The sequence below is a fragment of the Coregonus clupeaformis genome, chromosome 29 (assembly GCF_020615455.1).
Source record: "Coregonus clupeaformis isolate EN_2021a chromosome 29, ASM2061545v1, whole genome shotgun sequence".
NCBI lineage: Eukaryota > Metazoa > Chordata > Actinopteri > Salmoniformes > Salmonidae > Coregonus > Coregonus clupeaformis.
Genome location: NC_059220.1, coordinates 40,604,695 through 40,621,451, shown reverse-complemented (window position 1 = coordinate 40,621,451; position 16,757 = coordinate 40,604,695). Strand labels below are relative to the sequence as shown.

At 45.6% G+C, this 16,757-nt stretch overlaps 1 protein-coding gene across 1 annotated transcript; it reads left to right on the top strand.

Annotated features, from left to right (window-relative positions):
• The first annotated feature begins 725 nt into the window (after positions 1-725).
• LOC121571681 (WD repeat-containing protein 3) lies at positions 726-16,472 on the top strand. Its single transcript, XM_041883287.1, has 24 exons — positions 726-807; positions 1,414-1,615; positions 1,892-2,101; positions 2,239-2,357; positions 3,665-3,743; positions 3,902-3,997; positions 4,135-4,224; positions 4,433-4,534; positions 4,685-4,782; positions 5,017-5,124; positions 5,209-5,439; positions 5,641-5,734; positions 5,846-5,947; positions 6,166-6,248; positions 6,439-6,634; positions 6,793-6,893; positions 13,937-14,048; positions 14,288-14,422; positions 14,539-14,589; positions 14,688-14,756; positions 14,867-15,010; positions 15,128-15,300; positions 15,930-16,023; positions 16,112-16,472. The coding sequence occupies exons 2-24, from the start codon at positions 1,442-1,444 to the stop codon at positions 16,265-16,267; spliced, it is 2,817 nt and encodes a 938-aa protein (XP_041739221.1). The 5' UTR covers positions 726-807; positions 1,414-1,441; the 3' UTR covers positions 16,268-16,472.
• The last annotated feature ends 285 nt before the right edge of the window (positions 16,473-16,757 follow it).

Sequence of the window (16,757 nt, the reverse complement as noted above, 5' to 3'; positions counted from 1 at the left end):
CCCATGGCAAAATGTGTAGAATTGCACAAAATGTCCTTTTACAAGTTTATCCCCAGCGTCAAGAGGGGGGGCCACTGAAATGCTTTGCCGTGAGGTGAGGGGACCCCAAACCAAATCTTGCTTCATACTGTACTGTCTTTGCTAGAATGGTCCCACCTGATCTTGCCTCCTCCCGCCTGTCTTCCATCTTTGAGGACATGCATTTCCATTGTTAGAGCGGTCACTCGACTGTCTTGCCAATATAAAATAAAATCTTTGTTCACGACAAAGAACACACCTATCCCTCAGTGGAACATACGCACACACAAAAATATTCCCGAATAATGGCTAGGGACGTACGATAAATCACAACATTTGTGTAATACGCATAGGCCAACGCCACTCAGAGGAGCGGTTAAAATTGTATGTAAATCCTCGAGAGATTTTTTTTATATATTGTAGGTAAATGTAGGACTTTAGATATGGTCAAATATATGACTGAGGAGAGCTTTTCTGTAAATAAACAACAACACAAGACCCATTAAACAGACTAAAGTAATGGATACATATACATCTCCATGTGATTGATCGATATTTTAGTATATTGCAATTAAACACGACCATAAGTACAATACTAATGTAAAACATTTAAAAAATATATACGTATTTTCGTATCTGCCTTTCTGAAATTTGACAGACATCAATGTGTGCGAATGTGTTTGTGTTAGACCAACTGCGTTTGATTAGTAGGGTCTTCCTCGTGTGCCTAGAAGTCAGAAAACATCACTGGCTGGATGCTTCAGTCTAGGAATTAGCAACATTATTCAAGTAAGATAAGCAATTCGGAAACGTATACATCATCAATTTGTAAACGAAATGGTTATCAATCAGTCACAAAACATGTTTTTGCTTGTGTTACTGTGTAATTTAGTTGGTTAGCGATGCTGTGGAACACCACGTGGGCCTAGCTAGCCAGCTAACGTACTGCAGCGGAACTTGGCTATGGTCACTGGATCTCACCAAGTCTTCTAACAAATGTAGTTGTCAGAATTGACTTAACTAGCTAGTTATTACAATAGTACTAGTAACTGTTTTATACATTGTTTTGTATGTTGTAACTATAATGTAGCCTGGTCCCAGATCTGTTTGTGCTCTTGCCTAACGTTACTCCTTTGCTGTCCTTGTCAAGCCAAACAGGACAATTCCATAAGGAGTTTGCAAGGGGGCAGACAGACTGGCACCCAGGGTTGCTATAATGCACATTGTACACTTGTTGCACTGTTTAGCCTACATTATGCTGATACTCTTGCCCTTCTGAAATGCATTGAAGTCAGAAGGGCTAACATTAGCTGATGCTCCAGTTGTTGTCATCCCTTGTCTGTTCTCCAATCCACCATCATCACTATCTCATCCTCCCTATCTCATCCTGCCTAGCCTGTGATATCGCCCTGATCTTGCGACCATGGGGTTGACCAAGCAGTACCTGCGCTATGCTGCCAGCGCCGTGTTTGGAGTAATAGGGAGCCAGAAGGCCAACATCGCCTTTGTCACCATGCGAGGAGGGGAGAGAGGACGCTTTGTGGCTGTGGCTGCCTGCGAGCATGTCTTCATATGGGACGTGCGTAAAGCAGAGAAGGTGAGAGACTTGCGATGATCTGTTCATGTAGTGTTGACAGTGGATTTTGTCAGTAGGCTACGGCTGCTGTCATAGCCAATATCAGGGTCATCATTGCTGACAGTGCTCTTATAACTGGGCATGAAATGTCCTAACCAATGGCTATCGATAACTCAAATAAGATGACTTGGCCAGTGATACCAAATTGTAACTCTATGTATCACCAGTATTTCCTCATAGTGAGAGATGACATATTAGGTTAATGTCTTTCTTTGAAACTGTCTCCTCTGTCCCAAGGTTCTTATTCTCAAGGGGAACAAGCACGAGGTGACGTACCTCTGCTCCTCCCCTGATGGTGTCCATGTTGCCGTGGGTTATGAGGACGGGGCAGTGCGCATCTTCAGCCTATTGAACGGCGAGAGCAATGTGTCCTTCAACGGGCACAAGTCCGCAGTCACTGTGATCCGTTATGACACTCTCGGTGCTCGGCTGGTGACCGGATCCAGGGTAAGAACAGAACTATGCTGCCATAGAGATGGCAAGATCCCTAGGATGACCACCGTCGTGACGTCATGGTTAAGCTAAGGCTTTTGCATTTAAAATATGATTAGTAATATGTCCATTATTATCTCCTTTCCTTTCAGGACACGGATGTGATTGTGTGGGATGTGATCAACGAGTGTGGTCTGTACCGACTGAAAGGACACAAAGACGCTGTCACACAGGCCCTGTTCCTCAAAGACAAGAACCTCCTGGTCTCCAGGTAGTACACCACTCATATGTAGGGCTCTGAGTTTCTGTCTCGGCCTTTGGTACTGTTAAGGCATCAGCATGCTTCGGTTCGAACTCGGCTAGGCAAACTGAACGAGTGTGCTCGCATACTCTCTTAAAGGTCCTGAAAAGTCATTCTAAAAAGTACTTTTTCTCTCATGGCTAACTACCAGGAAGTTTGAAAAGACTGGCTGAGTTGGCAGGAACTTATATTCATGAGCTCGCCTTGACTGACAGCTCTTTGAAACGCCTATGTCAGGGAACTTGGATGCAGTTTTGCAGTAAAATCATCTCAAGCAAATTTGGTGATACACAAAGCAACTCAAACAACATTGAAATTGCATCAAAGATATCACTGTTCTTTTTATACATCTCCCGTTTGGCATGTCTCTTGTAATGCGGTTCACAGCAGCACTGACGGATGTGATGACTTATCAACTGCTTCAGAGTTTTGAACGCCCCCTCACCCCTTTTTGTTCCATGCTGGCTGAATATCATGTTACCATTGGTGTATTAAAATGAGACTTAAGGTGATGTCACCTTGTCCACTTAATAATGAATCCAAGTGTTTGACATGGGTCCACTTAATAATGAATCCAAGTGTTTGACATGGGGAGGGGACCAGTAACTTTATGATCAAACTTTATCAATGTAGAAACAACAGTCATTTTTCATACTTTGGTTAGGTTTCCTTCAAATATCATCACATTTTATGAAAACCATGGTTTTTACTGTTCATGTCCTTTAAAAGACCGTCACTTGAAAAACACAGCAATAGTACTGTTTGTTCATTTTGAGACGCCGTAGCCAGAATACACTTCCTCAAAATAGTCAGAATTACTCAGATAACTCAAGAAGTCGATCATTAATTTTGAAGGTTTTGCAGAGGAGATCTTAGTCGCATAATTTTACATCTAACTAAGATGTTTGGTGCAGTATTTCTCAAGTGGAAAAATTTGCATTAGAACACTTTATTGAAGAATCCCTACTGTTGACCAATCACCAACGAAGGGGCGTAGACTTCGGCTACCGACTTTGACTTGCCTCGAGCCAAAATGTTGTGTGCACGAACAGCCGAAAAAACCCTTGCCAAAGACCAAAACGAACAAAAACTTCACAAAATGTCGTCATAATATAGGCATGAACTGTTTCGGGAAGCATTCGGACGCCTTTAGTGTTCTAGCGTTGAGAGACGAGGGGCGCAGGTTGGATACCAGCTAGGGAAAGTTACCGCCCCCTGACTTTGCTGCAATACTGTGGTTCTCGATGTCTGAATGGTCTTTCTGTTGTTTTCTCCAGCTCAAAGGACAGCTTTGTAAAGTGGTGGGACCTGGACACCCAGCACTGCTTTAAGACCATGCTGGGACATCGCAGTGAGGTGAATGCTTCCTGTCTAGCTTAACATTTGATTATGTCACACGTGTTGTTGACATTGGATGGTGTTCTAAGAGGTGATTGGGTCACTTGTCTGATTAGATAAGTGTCTCTCAAAGATGACTCGATCTGATTGGATCACCTTGGTTGTGTGTTTGTCAGGTGTGGGGGATGGCACTGCTGAACCAAGAGAGTAGATTGATAACAGGCTCAGCCGACAGTGAGCTCCGGGCCTGGGACATCAACTACCTACAGGAGGTAAGCACAGAGAAGAGCTACAATGAGCCTTCTACACACATAACTACATATATTGGACAATAATGAAAAAGTTAAAAATATCTTATCTGAATAAAATGCTAGTTGAGTCCTTCTCTCTCGGATTGTGTGTCGTTCAGGGCAAAGAGGCTGGTGAACCGAAGGAGAAGAAGGGGAAAAGCCTGCTTGATGATGAGGAGGAGGAAGTTGTGGACGAGAGCCCTGAGGAGGTACGACAGACTATGATCCTCTACTGGGCAAAATACCACAATTGGTTACCTACAGCACTAGTTAATCAGTTAATCTAGAAAAAACTCTGACGAAGTATTGTAGCTAGTAATGAATGTCATATTTACTGTCTAATAGCATGTGTATCTGACATCTGTGTCTGTTTCATACTTTTCTCTCTCTCTCTCTCTCACTCACTCACTCACTCAGAGGATCCTGAGTTGTAAGAAAGCTGGCTCTTTGCTGAGAGAGGCCAGGGACAGGGTGGTCTCCATGACTACTGATGCCAAGGCAAAGGTCCTGGCGTGCCATGTAAGTATTGACCTTTGACCATTTAATGTTGGTACAGTGTCACTTACCCTCCAGTCATATTGATTTATTGTCATACATTTCTCAGATCACTAATATGTGTGTTCTTCCCTCTGATCTTTCCTCCTTTTCCCCATCCCCCTCTTTGGTTAGGGCTCAGACGCAGTGCTGGAGGTGTTCAGTGTGCTGCCAGAGGACGAGGTGGAGAGGGTGATGGCCAAGAAGCTGAAGAGAGCCAAGAAGAAGGCCAGGTATGTCGCACACAGTAGAGATCACACTGTCACCTCAGTCACGGCAGGGACCAGTCTGCAGATGTAGCCAAAGTTGGGCCAGACAGATACTGCAAAGCCTTCAGAGATGATTTGAAAAAATAAAACGTGGAATCTAATTCCAATCAAACTAAATACTTCCAATGTTTATGAATACAGTTATGTTGATGAAATTGGTGAAATGTAAAGATGAGGTGCTGCTGCCCCCTGGTGTAGGGATGCACAGGGTGCAGAGGAGGACGCCGCTCCAGATCCTGTGGTGGAAAGGAAACTAGCAAATGAGATTGTGAGACTGACCAACATCAAGGCCTCCGCCAAGATCAGGTACACAGCAACACACATGCGCACACACACGCACACTCACACACTCAAGCAACCAACCAACATTTTGTGTCACGTATATCCCAGATGGGTGGACTGCTTGCTGTGTGCGGGTGGGGAGTTGAAGGTAGCCATGCTGCTCCAGAACAACACAGTGGAAACCTACAGCCTCAAGACGTCTGACAAAAACCCCACGGTCACTAAGACCTCCCGGCTCACACTGGGAGGCCACCGCACCGATGCCCGCACGCTGGCCTTCAGCTCAGACAACATCGCTGTCCTCTCCGCCTCCGGGGACACCGTCAAAGTCTGGAACAGGTGGGAATGTCAGTTCACACAGGACTGGGATTGACCTGACCATGTGGTTTCACTGTACAAGTTAAATCTAGTTAATTAAACTGGCTTTCCAGCATCTTTTAAAGGTGACTCACATTATGACACCTAGACACATACTGTATTATAAGCAGTTTTTTACATTCTGATTGGGTGTCTAACGGGAAGTCTCTCCCCCTGTCACAGGTCTACCCTGCAGGTGATTCGCACCATGGAGTGTGAGTACGCCCTCTGCTCCCTGTTCGTCCCTGGAGACAGGCAGATCATCCTAGGAACCAAGGTAACACACATGCATGCACACACTAACATACACCAAACTACTGCAGATGTGTATTATCCAGTATTAAACTATTGCGTGTAACCCAGGCTAACCTTCTCTCTCTCCGATCAGAGTGGTAAGATTCAGATCTTTGACCTGGCATCAGGAACCCTCCTGGAGACTGTCGACGCCCATAACGGAGCTCTGTGGTCCCTCTGTCTGTCTCCTGATCAGGTATTGTCTGTCTCGGTCTGTGTATCTCCCTGTCCATGTTCAACATCATCCACAATACATGTAGCGTTTTCATGAGTCTCATCTTCTAAAGTGCCAATCTCCATTACAACTCCATAGGCCCCTTATCTGTAGACAAAAGTCCATACAATTGTATTTGTGTTAAAACATTCCAATTAGCTCTGACTGTTTATTTGACTGTAATGATGTGGTTTCCTCAGAGGGGGATAGTGACGGGCGGGGCTGACAAGACGGTGAAGTTCTGGGAGTTTGAGCTGATTAAGGACAAAGATGCTACACAGAAGTACGCCAAGTTTTATTCCTTCTGTTTCACATAGTGTCAATAACACTTAGAATGCTGTTTCATGCTAGAGGCAACTAGTTCTGTGCCCAGTCAGGCTGCATGCTGTTATTCAAGTGAGCTTTTATTGAGTGAGCACTTGACTGGAGTTTCTGTTGACTCTGCTCTAATTGTTTGTGTTTGTGTGTTGCAGGAGGCTGACGGTGAAACACATGCGTACACTGCAGCTGGATGAGGAAGTGTTGTGTGTGAAATATTCTCCTGACCAGAGACTGTTGGCTGTCTCCCTGCTGGACTGCACTGTCAAGGTCTTCTACACAGACACACTGAAGTTCTTCTTGTCTCTGTATGGACACAAGCTGCCTGTGCTCTGCCTGGACATCTCTCATGTGAGTACCGGTACTCATCCTAGCAACACCAAACTAAATGATAAACGAATGTAATGTGTGACAGTAGATGAAATGGAATGTGCATACTTGAGTGTGTGTTGGTTAAAGTATGTGTCCAATCTGTCTTGACTCTGAATGTTGCTTCTTCTCCATCTCAGGACAGTGCCTTGATAGCAACCGGCTCTGCAGACAGAAACGTCAAGATCTGGGGTCTGGACTTTGGGGACTGTCACCGATCTATGTTTGCCCACGATGACAGGTACAGAAAAAAATATTACGTGTGTGTGTGTGTGAATGTATGTATGTATATGTGTGTGTGTGTGTATGTATATATATATATATATATATATATATATATATATATATATTGTGACGTCACGAGAGGCTACACAGCTTTCAGCGGGATTGCTCAAGTAGTGCAAGGAGACAAGGTTCAAACAAAACAAGGATTTTATTATAGGTCTTGGGAAATTAACGAAAATATAACAAAATTCTGTTCTCTTGTGGCTCTTTAAGGGTTAACAGTTCAGGGATGTCTCTTCCACATCCAAAATCATAATTCTCACTCGCTCAGATAACTTTTCCCCAGCCTTACTGTAGTCCACGTTGCAGCTAGTGGCCAACCCAGCAAAAAGTCCTTCCAAATGTCTCTCACGTATTTCCACAGGTGCATATATCCAAAGGTGAGTATTTCCCAAAGGTAAGTATCTCCAAATCCTTATATTCCTCATGGAAGTGGACGTGCAGCACTCTTGTCCTCCAGAGAGCCCAGGTTGGAGACTGTGTCTCTTCCCTTCCCCAACCTTCAGCTCATCAGCTCCTCATTTGTTTCAGCTGCGTGGGAAGATTGGCCATAGAGGGGTGGAGTTCCCGACCATACCAGCAGATGGAGCCATAGCTGTCTGGGTTTGCAGCCACCTCAGGGGGATGTAACGTCCCTCCAGGACACAGCCTCTCGTGACATCACACATCCCCCTCCTCGGGACCGGCGTCCTCGTCGGGGTAAAGGCAGCGAAGAAGGCATCACGCCGGGAGAGGGCGTCCGCATTGCCGTGGTGCTTGCCAGACTGCTCTCTCTTCAACTCCTCCAACTCTAGGACCAGGGACTCAGCCTCCTGTTGTCTCTCCTTGAGTTTCTTACTGAACGCATCAGCCTTGGTTTTAGCAGAGTTTAGCTTCTGTTGAGCAGCTTTCAGTTCCTTCTCTCTCTCTGCCTCCGCATTCTTCATCTTGTTCTCCAACACCTTGTACTTCTCCTCTGCCTTCTTCTGGACCTCCTTACTACTGCGCAGGGTCTCCTCACACTCCTCGATGGTCCTGCGCAGCCTCTCCAGCTCCTCCTGTTGCTTATGGAAGGAGCTCTGTTGGAGTTTAGCCTGGAGGATATCTAACTCTTCTGTCTTCATGTCTAACTGTTGCTTTAACAAACGATACCTCTCAGCGGTCCCCTTCAGACCAGACAGTTCTTTGTCCAGATTCTGTAGCTCCGTCTCTGTGTCGGTCTGGGCACCTGCCATCCCTATCAGAGCCCGGGCGGGAGTGAGTAACTCGGAGGATTGCACCGGAGCCTTCCCAGGATGAGTCTTGCCTCTCCGTTTCCGAGGTACTCGGGTTATCCTCTCCTGAGACTCTCTCCAGAGTGGGTAAAAGGCTGGGCAGTCTCGTCCAATTAGGACAGGGACGGGGAGGGAATCAACCACCCCCGCCGTCGTGTGTATGGTTCCCCGTGTGCTGGTCATTGTAAGTTCAGTAATGGGGTATTCTCTGGTGTCCCCATGGACACAGGAAACTGGGAGGACTTTCCCGGGGTCAGACACGTTGGGCCCACCAAATCCTTACGCACCAGGGTGGCCCGGCTACCAGAATCCAGTAAGGCCTCCACATCATGGTGATTCACAGTTACCGGGCAGGTGGGGGGTCGATCTGGGCCGCCATCTACGACTCCCAAGAGCGAGGCAACACGGTGTGTGGGTGCTGAGCTGGAGGACTCCGCAGTGGGCATAGGTTCATCGGCTGGTTTCCCACACTGCCAGGAGATATGTCCCATCTCCCCACACCGGTAACACTGTCGAGTTTCCCCCTCCTGGTGTACTCTTCTTGGACCCGCCTGGTTTCTGGCTCCCCCTGGAGCCGGGATAAGTCCTGACGTGGCTGGGTTCGAGACCTTGGGGTCCTTTGGACGGGTTCTTCCCATTTGTGGTGGGGCCGCACTCCTGGGGTCTTTTCGGGAAGCATTCAGCATCTCCGCTGTGGCCTGGTACTTTTCCACAGCTTCCACGGTCAGATCAGCCGTGGTCAAGGCCTGTTGACTGATGAACCGTTTTGCCTCATAAGGCAGGGCGCGTAGGTAACGATCCACCACAACGGCCTCCACCACCGCCGCTGCTGTATTCCTCTGCGGATCCAGCCATTTCCTTGCGATTCGGACAAGTTCATGCATCTGCGCCCGAGGAGGTTGGTCTGGTTGGAAGGTCCAGCTGTGAAAGCGCTGGGCCATACCAAACTTTGTGAGTCCATATCTGCTGAGGATCTCAGACTTCAGGGCATCATAGTCAGTAACCTGGTCAGGGCCCAGGTCCCGGACAGCATTCAGCGATTCCCGGTTAGAAAGGGGGCTAACAGACCAACCCACTGTTGCTTGGGCCAGGCTTCCCTAGTGGCCGTGGCCTCAAATGCATGCAGGTATGCCTCAATGTCATCGGTAGCTCCCATCTTAGATATAAAGTCACTTGCCTTTATTGGGCGGGTATTTTGGACCACCCTCTGTCTCTGCAACTGCAATTCCTCTGCCTTCAGAAGGTTGGCTTTCTTTTGCTCCTCCAAGAGAGCCACGTTTGCTTGCATCTGGGCTTGCTGGCCAGCAACAAGGGCTTTCAATATGTCCTCCATTTCAGTCGGCGGGGAGCCTACGGCCAACTTGGAAAACTGGGTGATCAAACCTTCGGTATCCTCCTCTGACATGCACTATTAACGCTTGAGCGTTCCCGTATTCTCCACCATCTGTGACGTCACGAGAGGCTACACAGCTTTCAGCGGGATTGCTCAAGTAGTGCAAGGAGACAAGGTTCAAACAAAACAAGGATTTTATTATAGGTCTTGGGAAATTAACGAAAATATAACAAAATTCTGTTCTCTTGTGGCTCTTTAAGGGTTAACAGTTCAGGGATGTCTCTTCCACATCCAAAATCATAATTCTCACTCGCTCAGATAACTTTTCCCCAGCCTTACTGTAGTCCACGTTGCAGCTAGTGGCCAACCCAGCAAAAAGTCCTTCCAAATGTCTCTCACGTATTTCCACAGGTGCATATATCCAAAGGTGAGTATTTCCCAAAGGTAAGTATCTCCAAATCCTTATATTCCTCATGGAAGTGGACGTGCAGCACTCTTGTCCTCCAGAGAGCCCAGGTTGGAGACTGTGTCTCTTCCCTTCCCCAACCTTCAGCTCATCAGCTCCTCATTTGTTTCAGCTGCGTGGGAAGATTGGCCATAGAGGGGTGGAGTTCCCGACCATACCAGCAGATGGAGCCATAGCTGTCTGGGTTTGCAGCCACCTCAGGGGGATGTAACGTCCCTCCAGGACACAGCCTCTCGTGACATCACAATATATATATATATATATATATATACATACAGTGGGGAAAAAAAGTATTTAGTCAGCCACCAATTGTGCAAGTTCTCCCACTTAAAAAGATAAGAGAGGCCTGTAATTTTCATCATAGGTACACGTCAACTATGACAGACAAATTGAGGGAAAAAAATCCAGAAAATCACATTGTAGGATTTTTTATGAATTTATTTGCAAATAATGGTGGAAAATAAGTATTTGGTCACCTACAAACAAGCAAGATTTCTGGCTCTCACAGACCTGTAACTTCTTCTTTAAGAGGCTCCTCTGTCCTCCACTCGTTACCTGTATTAATGGCACCTGTTTGAACTTGTTATCAGTATAAAAGACACCTGTCCACAACCTCAAACAGTCACACTCCAAACTCCACTATGGCCAAGACCAAAGAGCTGTCAAAGGACACCAGAAACAAAATTGTAGACCTGCACCAGGCTGGGAAGACTGAATCTGCAATAGGTAAGCAGCTTGGTTTGAAGAAATCAACTGTGGGAGCAATTATTAGGAAATGGAAGACATACAAGACCACTGATAATCTCCCTCGATCTGGGGCTCCACGCAAGATCTCACCCCGTGGGGTCAAAATGATCACAAGAACGGTGAGCAAAAATCCCAGAACCACACGGGGGGACCTAGTGAATGACCTGCAGAGAGCTGGGACCAAAGTAACAAAGTCTACCATCAGTAACACACTACGCCGCCAGGGACTCAAATCCTGCAGTGCCAGACGTGTCCCCCTGCTTAAGCCAGTACATGTCCAGGCCCGTCTGAAGTTTGCTAGAGTGCATTTGGATGATCCAGAAGAGGATTGGGAGAATGTCATATGGTCAGATGAAACCAAAATAGAACTTTTTGGTAAAAACTCAACTCGTCGTGTTTGGAGGACAAAGAATGCTGAGTTGCATCCAAAGAACACCATACCTACTGTGAAGCATGGGGGTGGAAACATCATGCTTTGGGGCTGTTTTTCTGCAAAGGGACCAGGACGACTGATCCGTGTAAAGGAAAGAATGAATGGGGCCATGTATCGTGAGATTTTGAGTGAAAACCTCCTTCCATCAGCAAGGGCATTGAAGATGAAACGTGGCTGGGTCTTTCAGCATGACAATGATCCCAAACACACCACCCGGGCAACGAAGGAGTGGCTTCGTAAGAAGCATTTCAAGGTTCTGGAGTGGCCTAGCCAGTCTCCAGATCTCAACCCCATAGAAAATCTTTGGAGGGAGTTGAAAGTCCGTGTTGCCCAGCGACAGCCCCAAAACATCACTGCTCTAGAGGAGATCTGCATGGAGGAATGGGCCAAAATACCAGCAACAGTGTGTGAAAACCTTGTGAAGACTTACAGAAAACGTTTGACCTGTGTCATTGCCAACAAAGGGTATATAACAAAGTATTGAGAAACTTTTGTTATTGACCAAATACTTATTTTCCATCATAATTTGCAAATAAATTCATTAAAAATCCTACAATGTGATTTTCTCTAATTTTTTTCTCTCATTTTGTCTGTCATAGTTGACGTGTACCTATGATGAAAATTACAGGCCTCTCTCATCTTTTTAAGTGGGAGAACTTGCACAATTGGTGGCTGACTAAATACTTTTTTCCCCCACTGTATATATATACAGTTGAAGTTGGAAGTTTACATACACCTTAACCAAATACATTTAAACTCAGTTTTTCACAATTCCTGACATTTAATCCTAGTAAAAATTCATTCCCTGTTTTAGGTCAGTTAGGATCACCACTTTATTTTAAGAATGTGAAATGTCAGAATAATAGTAGAGATAATTATTTTATTTCAGCTTTTATTTCTTTCATCACATTCCCAGTGGGTCAGAAGTTTACATACACTCAATTCGTATTTGATAGCATTGCCTTTAAATTGTTTAACTTGGGTCAAACGTTTCGAGTAGCCTTCCACAAGCTTCCCACAATAAGTTGGGTGAATTTTGGCCCATTCCTCCTGACAGAGCTGGTGTAACTGAGTCAGGTTTGTAGGCCTCCTTGCTCGCACACGCTTTTTCAGTTCTGCCCACACATTTTCTGTAGGATTGAGGTCAGGGCTTTGTGATGGCCACTCCAATACCTTGACTGTGATGTCCTTAAGCCATTTTGCCACAACTTTGGAAGTATGCTTGGGGTCATTGTCCATTTGGAAGACCCATTTGCGACCAAGCTTTAACTTCCTGACTGATGTCTTGAGATGTTGCTTCATTTTACATTTTATTCATTTAGCAGACGCTCTTATCCAGAGCGACTTTTACAGTTAGTGAGTGCATACATTTCTTTTTTCATACTGGCCCCCCGTGGGAATCGAACCCACAACCCTGGCGTTGCAAGCGCCATGCTCTACCAACTAAGCTACACAGGGCTTCAGTATATCCACATAATTTTACTTCCTCATGATGCCATCTATTTTGTGAAGTGCACCAGTCCCTCTTGCAGCAAAGCATCCCCACAGCATGATGCTGCCACCCCCGTGCTTCACGGTTGGGATGGTGTTCTTCGGCTTGCAAGCATCCCCCTTAACGATGGTCATTATGGCCAAACAGTTCTATTTTTGTTTCATCAGACCAGAGTACATTTCTCCAAAAAGTACGATCTTTGTCCCCATGTGCAGTTGCAAACCGTAGTCTGGCTTTTTTATGGCGGTTTTGGAGCAGTGGCTTCTTCCTTGCTGAGCGGCCTTTCAGGTTATGTCGATATAGGACTCGTTTTACTGTGGAAATAGATACTTTTGTACCTGTTTCCTCCAGCATCTTCACAAGGTCCTTTGCTGTTGTTCTGGGATTGATTTGCACTTTTTGCACCAAAGTACGTTCATCTCTAGGAGACAGAACGCGCCTCCTTCCTGAGTGGTATGACGGCTGCGTGGTCCCATGGTGTTTATACTTGCGTACTATTGTTTGTACAAATGAACGTGGTACCTTCAGGCGTTTGGAAATTGCTCCCAAGGATGAACCAGACTTGTGGAGGTCTACAATTATTTTTCTGAGGTCTTGGCTGATTTCTTTTGATTTGATCATGATGTCAAGCAAAGAGGCACTGAGTTTGAAGGTAGGCCTTGAAATACATCCACAGGTACACCTCCAATTGACTCAAATGATATCAGAAGCTTCTAAAGCCATGACATCATTTTCTGGAATTTTCCAAGCTGTTTAAAGGCACAATCAACTTAGTGTATGTAAACTTCTGACCCACTGGAATTGTGATACAGTGAAATAATCTGTCAGTAAACAATTGTTGGAAGAATTATTTGTGTCATGCACAAAGTAGATGTTCTAACCGACTTGCCAAAACTATAGTTTGTTAACAAGAAATTTGTGGAGTGGTTGAAAAACGAGTTTTAATGACTCCGACCTAAGTGTATGTAAACTTCCTGTATATCTTAATATGAATATAGAATATACTGCCAGAACACATCATCCTAAGCTGTCAGCCATATGGCCGGTGTAAATGGCTCAATGTGAATGCTTGACCAACGGTCTTGAATGATATTTAATAGACGTTGGCTGCACTCTCTCCATTTCCAGTAAAATATTTAATTTCATCTCCAGTTTCAGAAACACTGTCCTTGTTAGCTGCCTCTGACCGATGACATCACCCCATCTGCTCTTTCATGTCGCCGTTTTTTCCAATTTCTCATCTGTTTTTTTTTCTCTCACTCTTGCTTTTCTCAGCGTCATGTTCCTTCAGTTTGTCCCCAAAACCCATCTGTTCTTCACAGCGGGGAAGGACAAGAAGATCAAACAGTGGGACGCAGACAAGTTTGAGCACATCCAGACCTTAGAGGTGACATTCACTCCCATGCTGTTAGCTACATTTCCCATAAGGAGATGAGGCCTAGAGTTCCGGGATAAAAAAATTGTTGAATATTGATAAATGACATAACCAATTATAAAAATGCTTTTTCTTTCCCATTGGTGGAATTACATTTCCCTTCCTTAATTGACTAAATTGAAAATGGATTTGACCCCACCCTAGTGTTGACCTTTAACAGCTGACCCCTGTGTGTGATGTGCCATCCTCAGGGTCACCATCGGGAGGTGTGGTGTCTGGCCATCAGTCCTAACGGGGACCACATTGTGTCCTCGTCCCATGACAAGTCCCTGAGGCTCTGGGAGAGGACCAGAGAACCGATCATCCTGGCGGAGGAGAGAGAGATGGTGGGTAGTGGTGCCCCAGAAACATGCTCTGTCTGTAGGTAAAAGGGAAGGGAGATAGTGGACACCAATCAGATTTTATCTTGAACTTTTTCACCCTCTCAAATGTTTTTCTTTAGGAGAGAGAGGCTGAGTTTGAGGAGGGCATGGCCAAAGGGGATGAGCCTGTGGTAAGTGCTGACTTTACTTAAAACCAGTGGAAATAAAAAGGTTAGTTTTCTCAGGGTCGTTTAGTGTCTGTCTCACTGACGTCTTGTGTGTCTCACAGGTTCCAGGAGAGATCAAAGACGCAGAGGCAGCACCAGCGGCGAAGAAAACCATAGAGACAGTCAAAGCTGTGAGTCTCCATGTCAAAGAACTAGACTGCAGAGATGGAGAGGTTGTGTGTGCACGTTCAGATAGGTGTGTGTGTAGTTTGTAACGGCCGGTGTGTGTGTGTCTCTTCAGGCTGAGCGTGTCATGGAGGCTCTGGAGCTGTACAGATCAGAGAGCAGGAACATGGAGGAGCATCAGATAGCATGCCAGTCATCCGGAAAACAGTTGCCTCCACCTAAGGCCAATCCTATCCTTGTGGCCTTTGGAAACGTTTCTGTACGTTTTTAATTCCATCTGAAATTATCATGATACATACATAGCCCAGGGTACTAGTTCTGTTCCTCACTAATCTATCATGTTACCATAGTAACCACATCCTCCTGCCTCTTGCAGCCGTCTCGCTACGTCTTGGACGTGATAAAGAAGGTCCGATCCAGTGAGCTGGAGGTGTCTCTGCTGGTCCTGCCGTTCCCCTACATCCCAGACCTGCTGTCTCTCTTCAACTGCTATGTCCAGGACGGCCTGGAGGTGGAGCTAGTGTGCCGCTGCCTCTTCTTCCTGCTCAGGTATGCTAGCCTTTGACGCCAGGCTTCTCAAGTAGTGTGAAAACCTGGGGAAGTTCTCCTCAGGAAGAGGTGGAGTACGGTGGAGTCTAGATTCAAACTAGTGACGCGTTGCCACTTATCAAACCAATCAACTATTTTGCATAGGTGGAGCTCCAAAAAGATGTGCTGTTTCTGAAAATAATTCTGACTTGCAACAAGCTAGCTACAATAAGAAAAAAAATTAAGTTACTCTGCATAGACTAATAAAACTTTGTCCGACACAAGGTAGGAAAAGAGGCACAAACTAAATGGGAAAAACAAGGAAATGCCTCTCCTGAAGGGAAACGTCATTTCTACTCAGTATATAAAATGTGAGCGTTAACAGCCAGCGTTCTCCAGACTTACAATAGTCGAGTCAACAAGACGAGATTTGGAAGGATGACCCCTCGACTACGGTTATGCTAACAAACAATCTCGCACCAATCAGAAGTGTTTGTCACTCAGTTTGTGTATTTCTCCCATATGCAAACAACCTCACACAAGTGTATGTCTGGTGTCTCCGAGGTACCTGAAGTGTGAGTGTGGGTAGATGAGCCTCATGTACAGTTTGTCAGGGTCTGTCCTCACTGTGCTTGTCCTTGTCTCTCCAGGATCCACTTTGGCCAGATCTCCAGTAACCAGATGCTGCTGACCGTCATAGACGAGCTGAGAACCAACACTATCTCTAAAGTCAGAGAGATCAGGGTGAGTCTAATCAGAGAATATAGAAAAATGTACTCTAAAGGCTGATGTTCCACAAGTCATATAAAACTGTTAATCTCTTCTGCTCCAGGATGTTCTGGGATTCAACAGTGCTGGTCTCCAGTTCCTCCAGAGGGAGGTCGAGAGCAAAGAGGAGGTAATGTTCTTCGCTGACGCCACCGGCCGCCTCGAAGAGAGGAGGAGGAAGAGGAAGAAGAGAGAGAGAGCTATTCTCACTATCGCCTGAATCACCACAGGAATCAAACTTTTAAAAAAATTAATAAAAAAAAATAGCCCACATGATGACCAGTAGGCTACTGCAGGGGTGGCCTTAAGCAGAGATTTACACTGTTAGTTTTTTATCTGAACTGTTATAGGATCCTGATAGGACATAACACTGTGTTATTCAATGACATGCTTCATTTCCCAAATAAACTGTCTGAGTTACTCATGCCGAGCCTCGCTCCCTCAGGTTTTACAGAAGGCCTGTGAATGAATAAATCCACTGCTCCCTAACTCAAGTCCAAAGGACGTAGTGTATGTATACACAGCAGATCCCTCTGCAACCGCAGGCTCGTATAAAACACATTCATATAAAACTCCATCTTTAATAGATACATTTCATGTTGGACTTTTCCCTCCCCGGTTGGTCTTAAGCTTCCTGTCACATGGGGTTTGGACAGGTATGATTTAGGCCTGTTTCTCTGGGTCTTCCTGTAACACAGCCTAGGGGAGTG

Coding starts and splice junctions, on each gene's coding strand:
- LOC121571681 (XM_041883287.1), top strand. CDS start 1,442: ATGGGGTTGACCAAGCAGTACCTGCGCTATGCTGCCAGCGCCGTGTTT. Junction 5,125..5,208: donor AAGGCCTCCGCCAAGATCAG/GTACACAGCAAC, acceptor CGTATATCCCAG/ATGGGTGGACTGCTTGCTGT. Junction 5,735..5,845: donor AGATCATCCTAGGAACCAAG/GTAACACACATG, acceptor CTCTCCGATCAG/AGTGGTAAGATTCAGATCTT.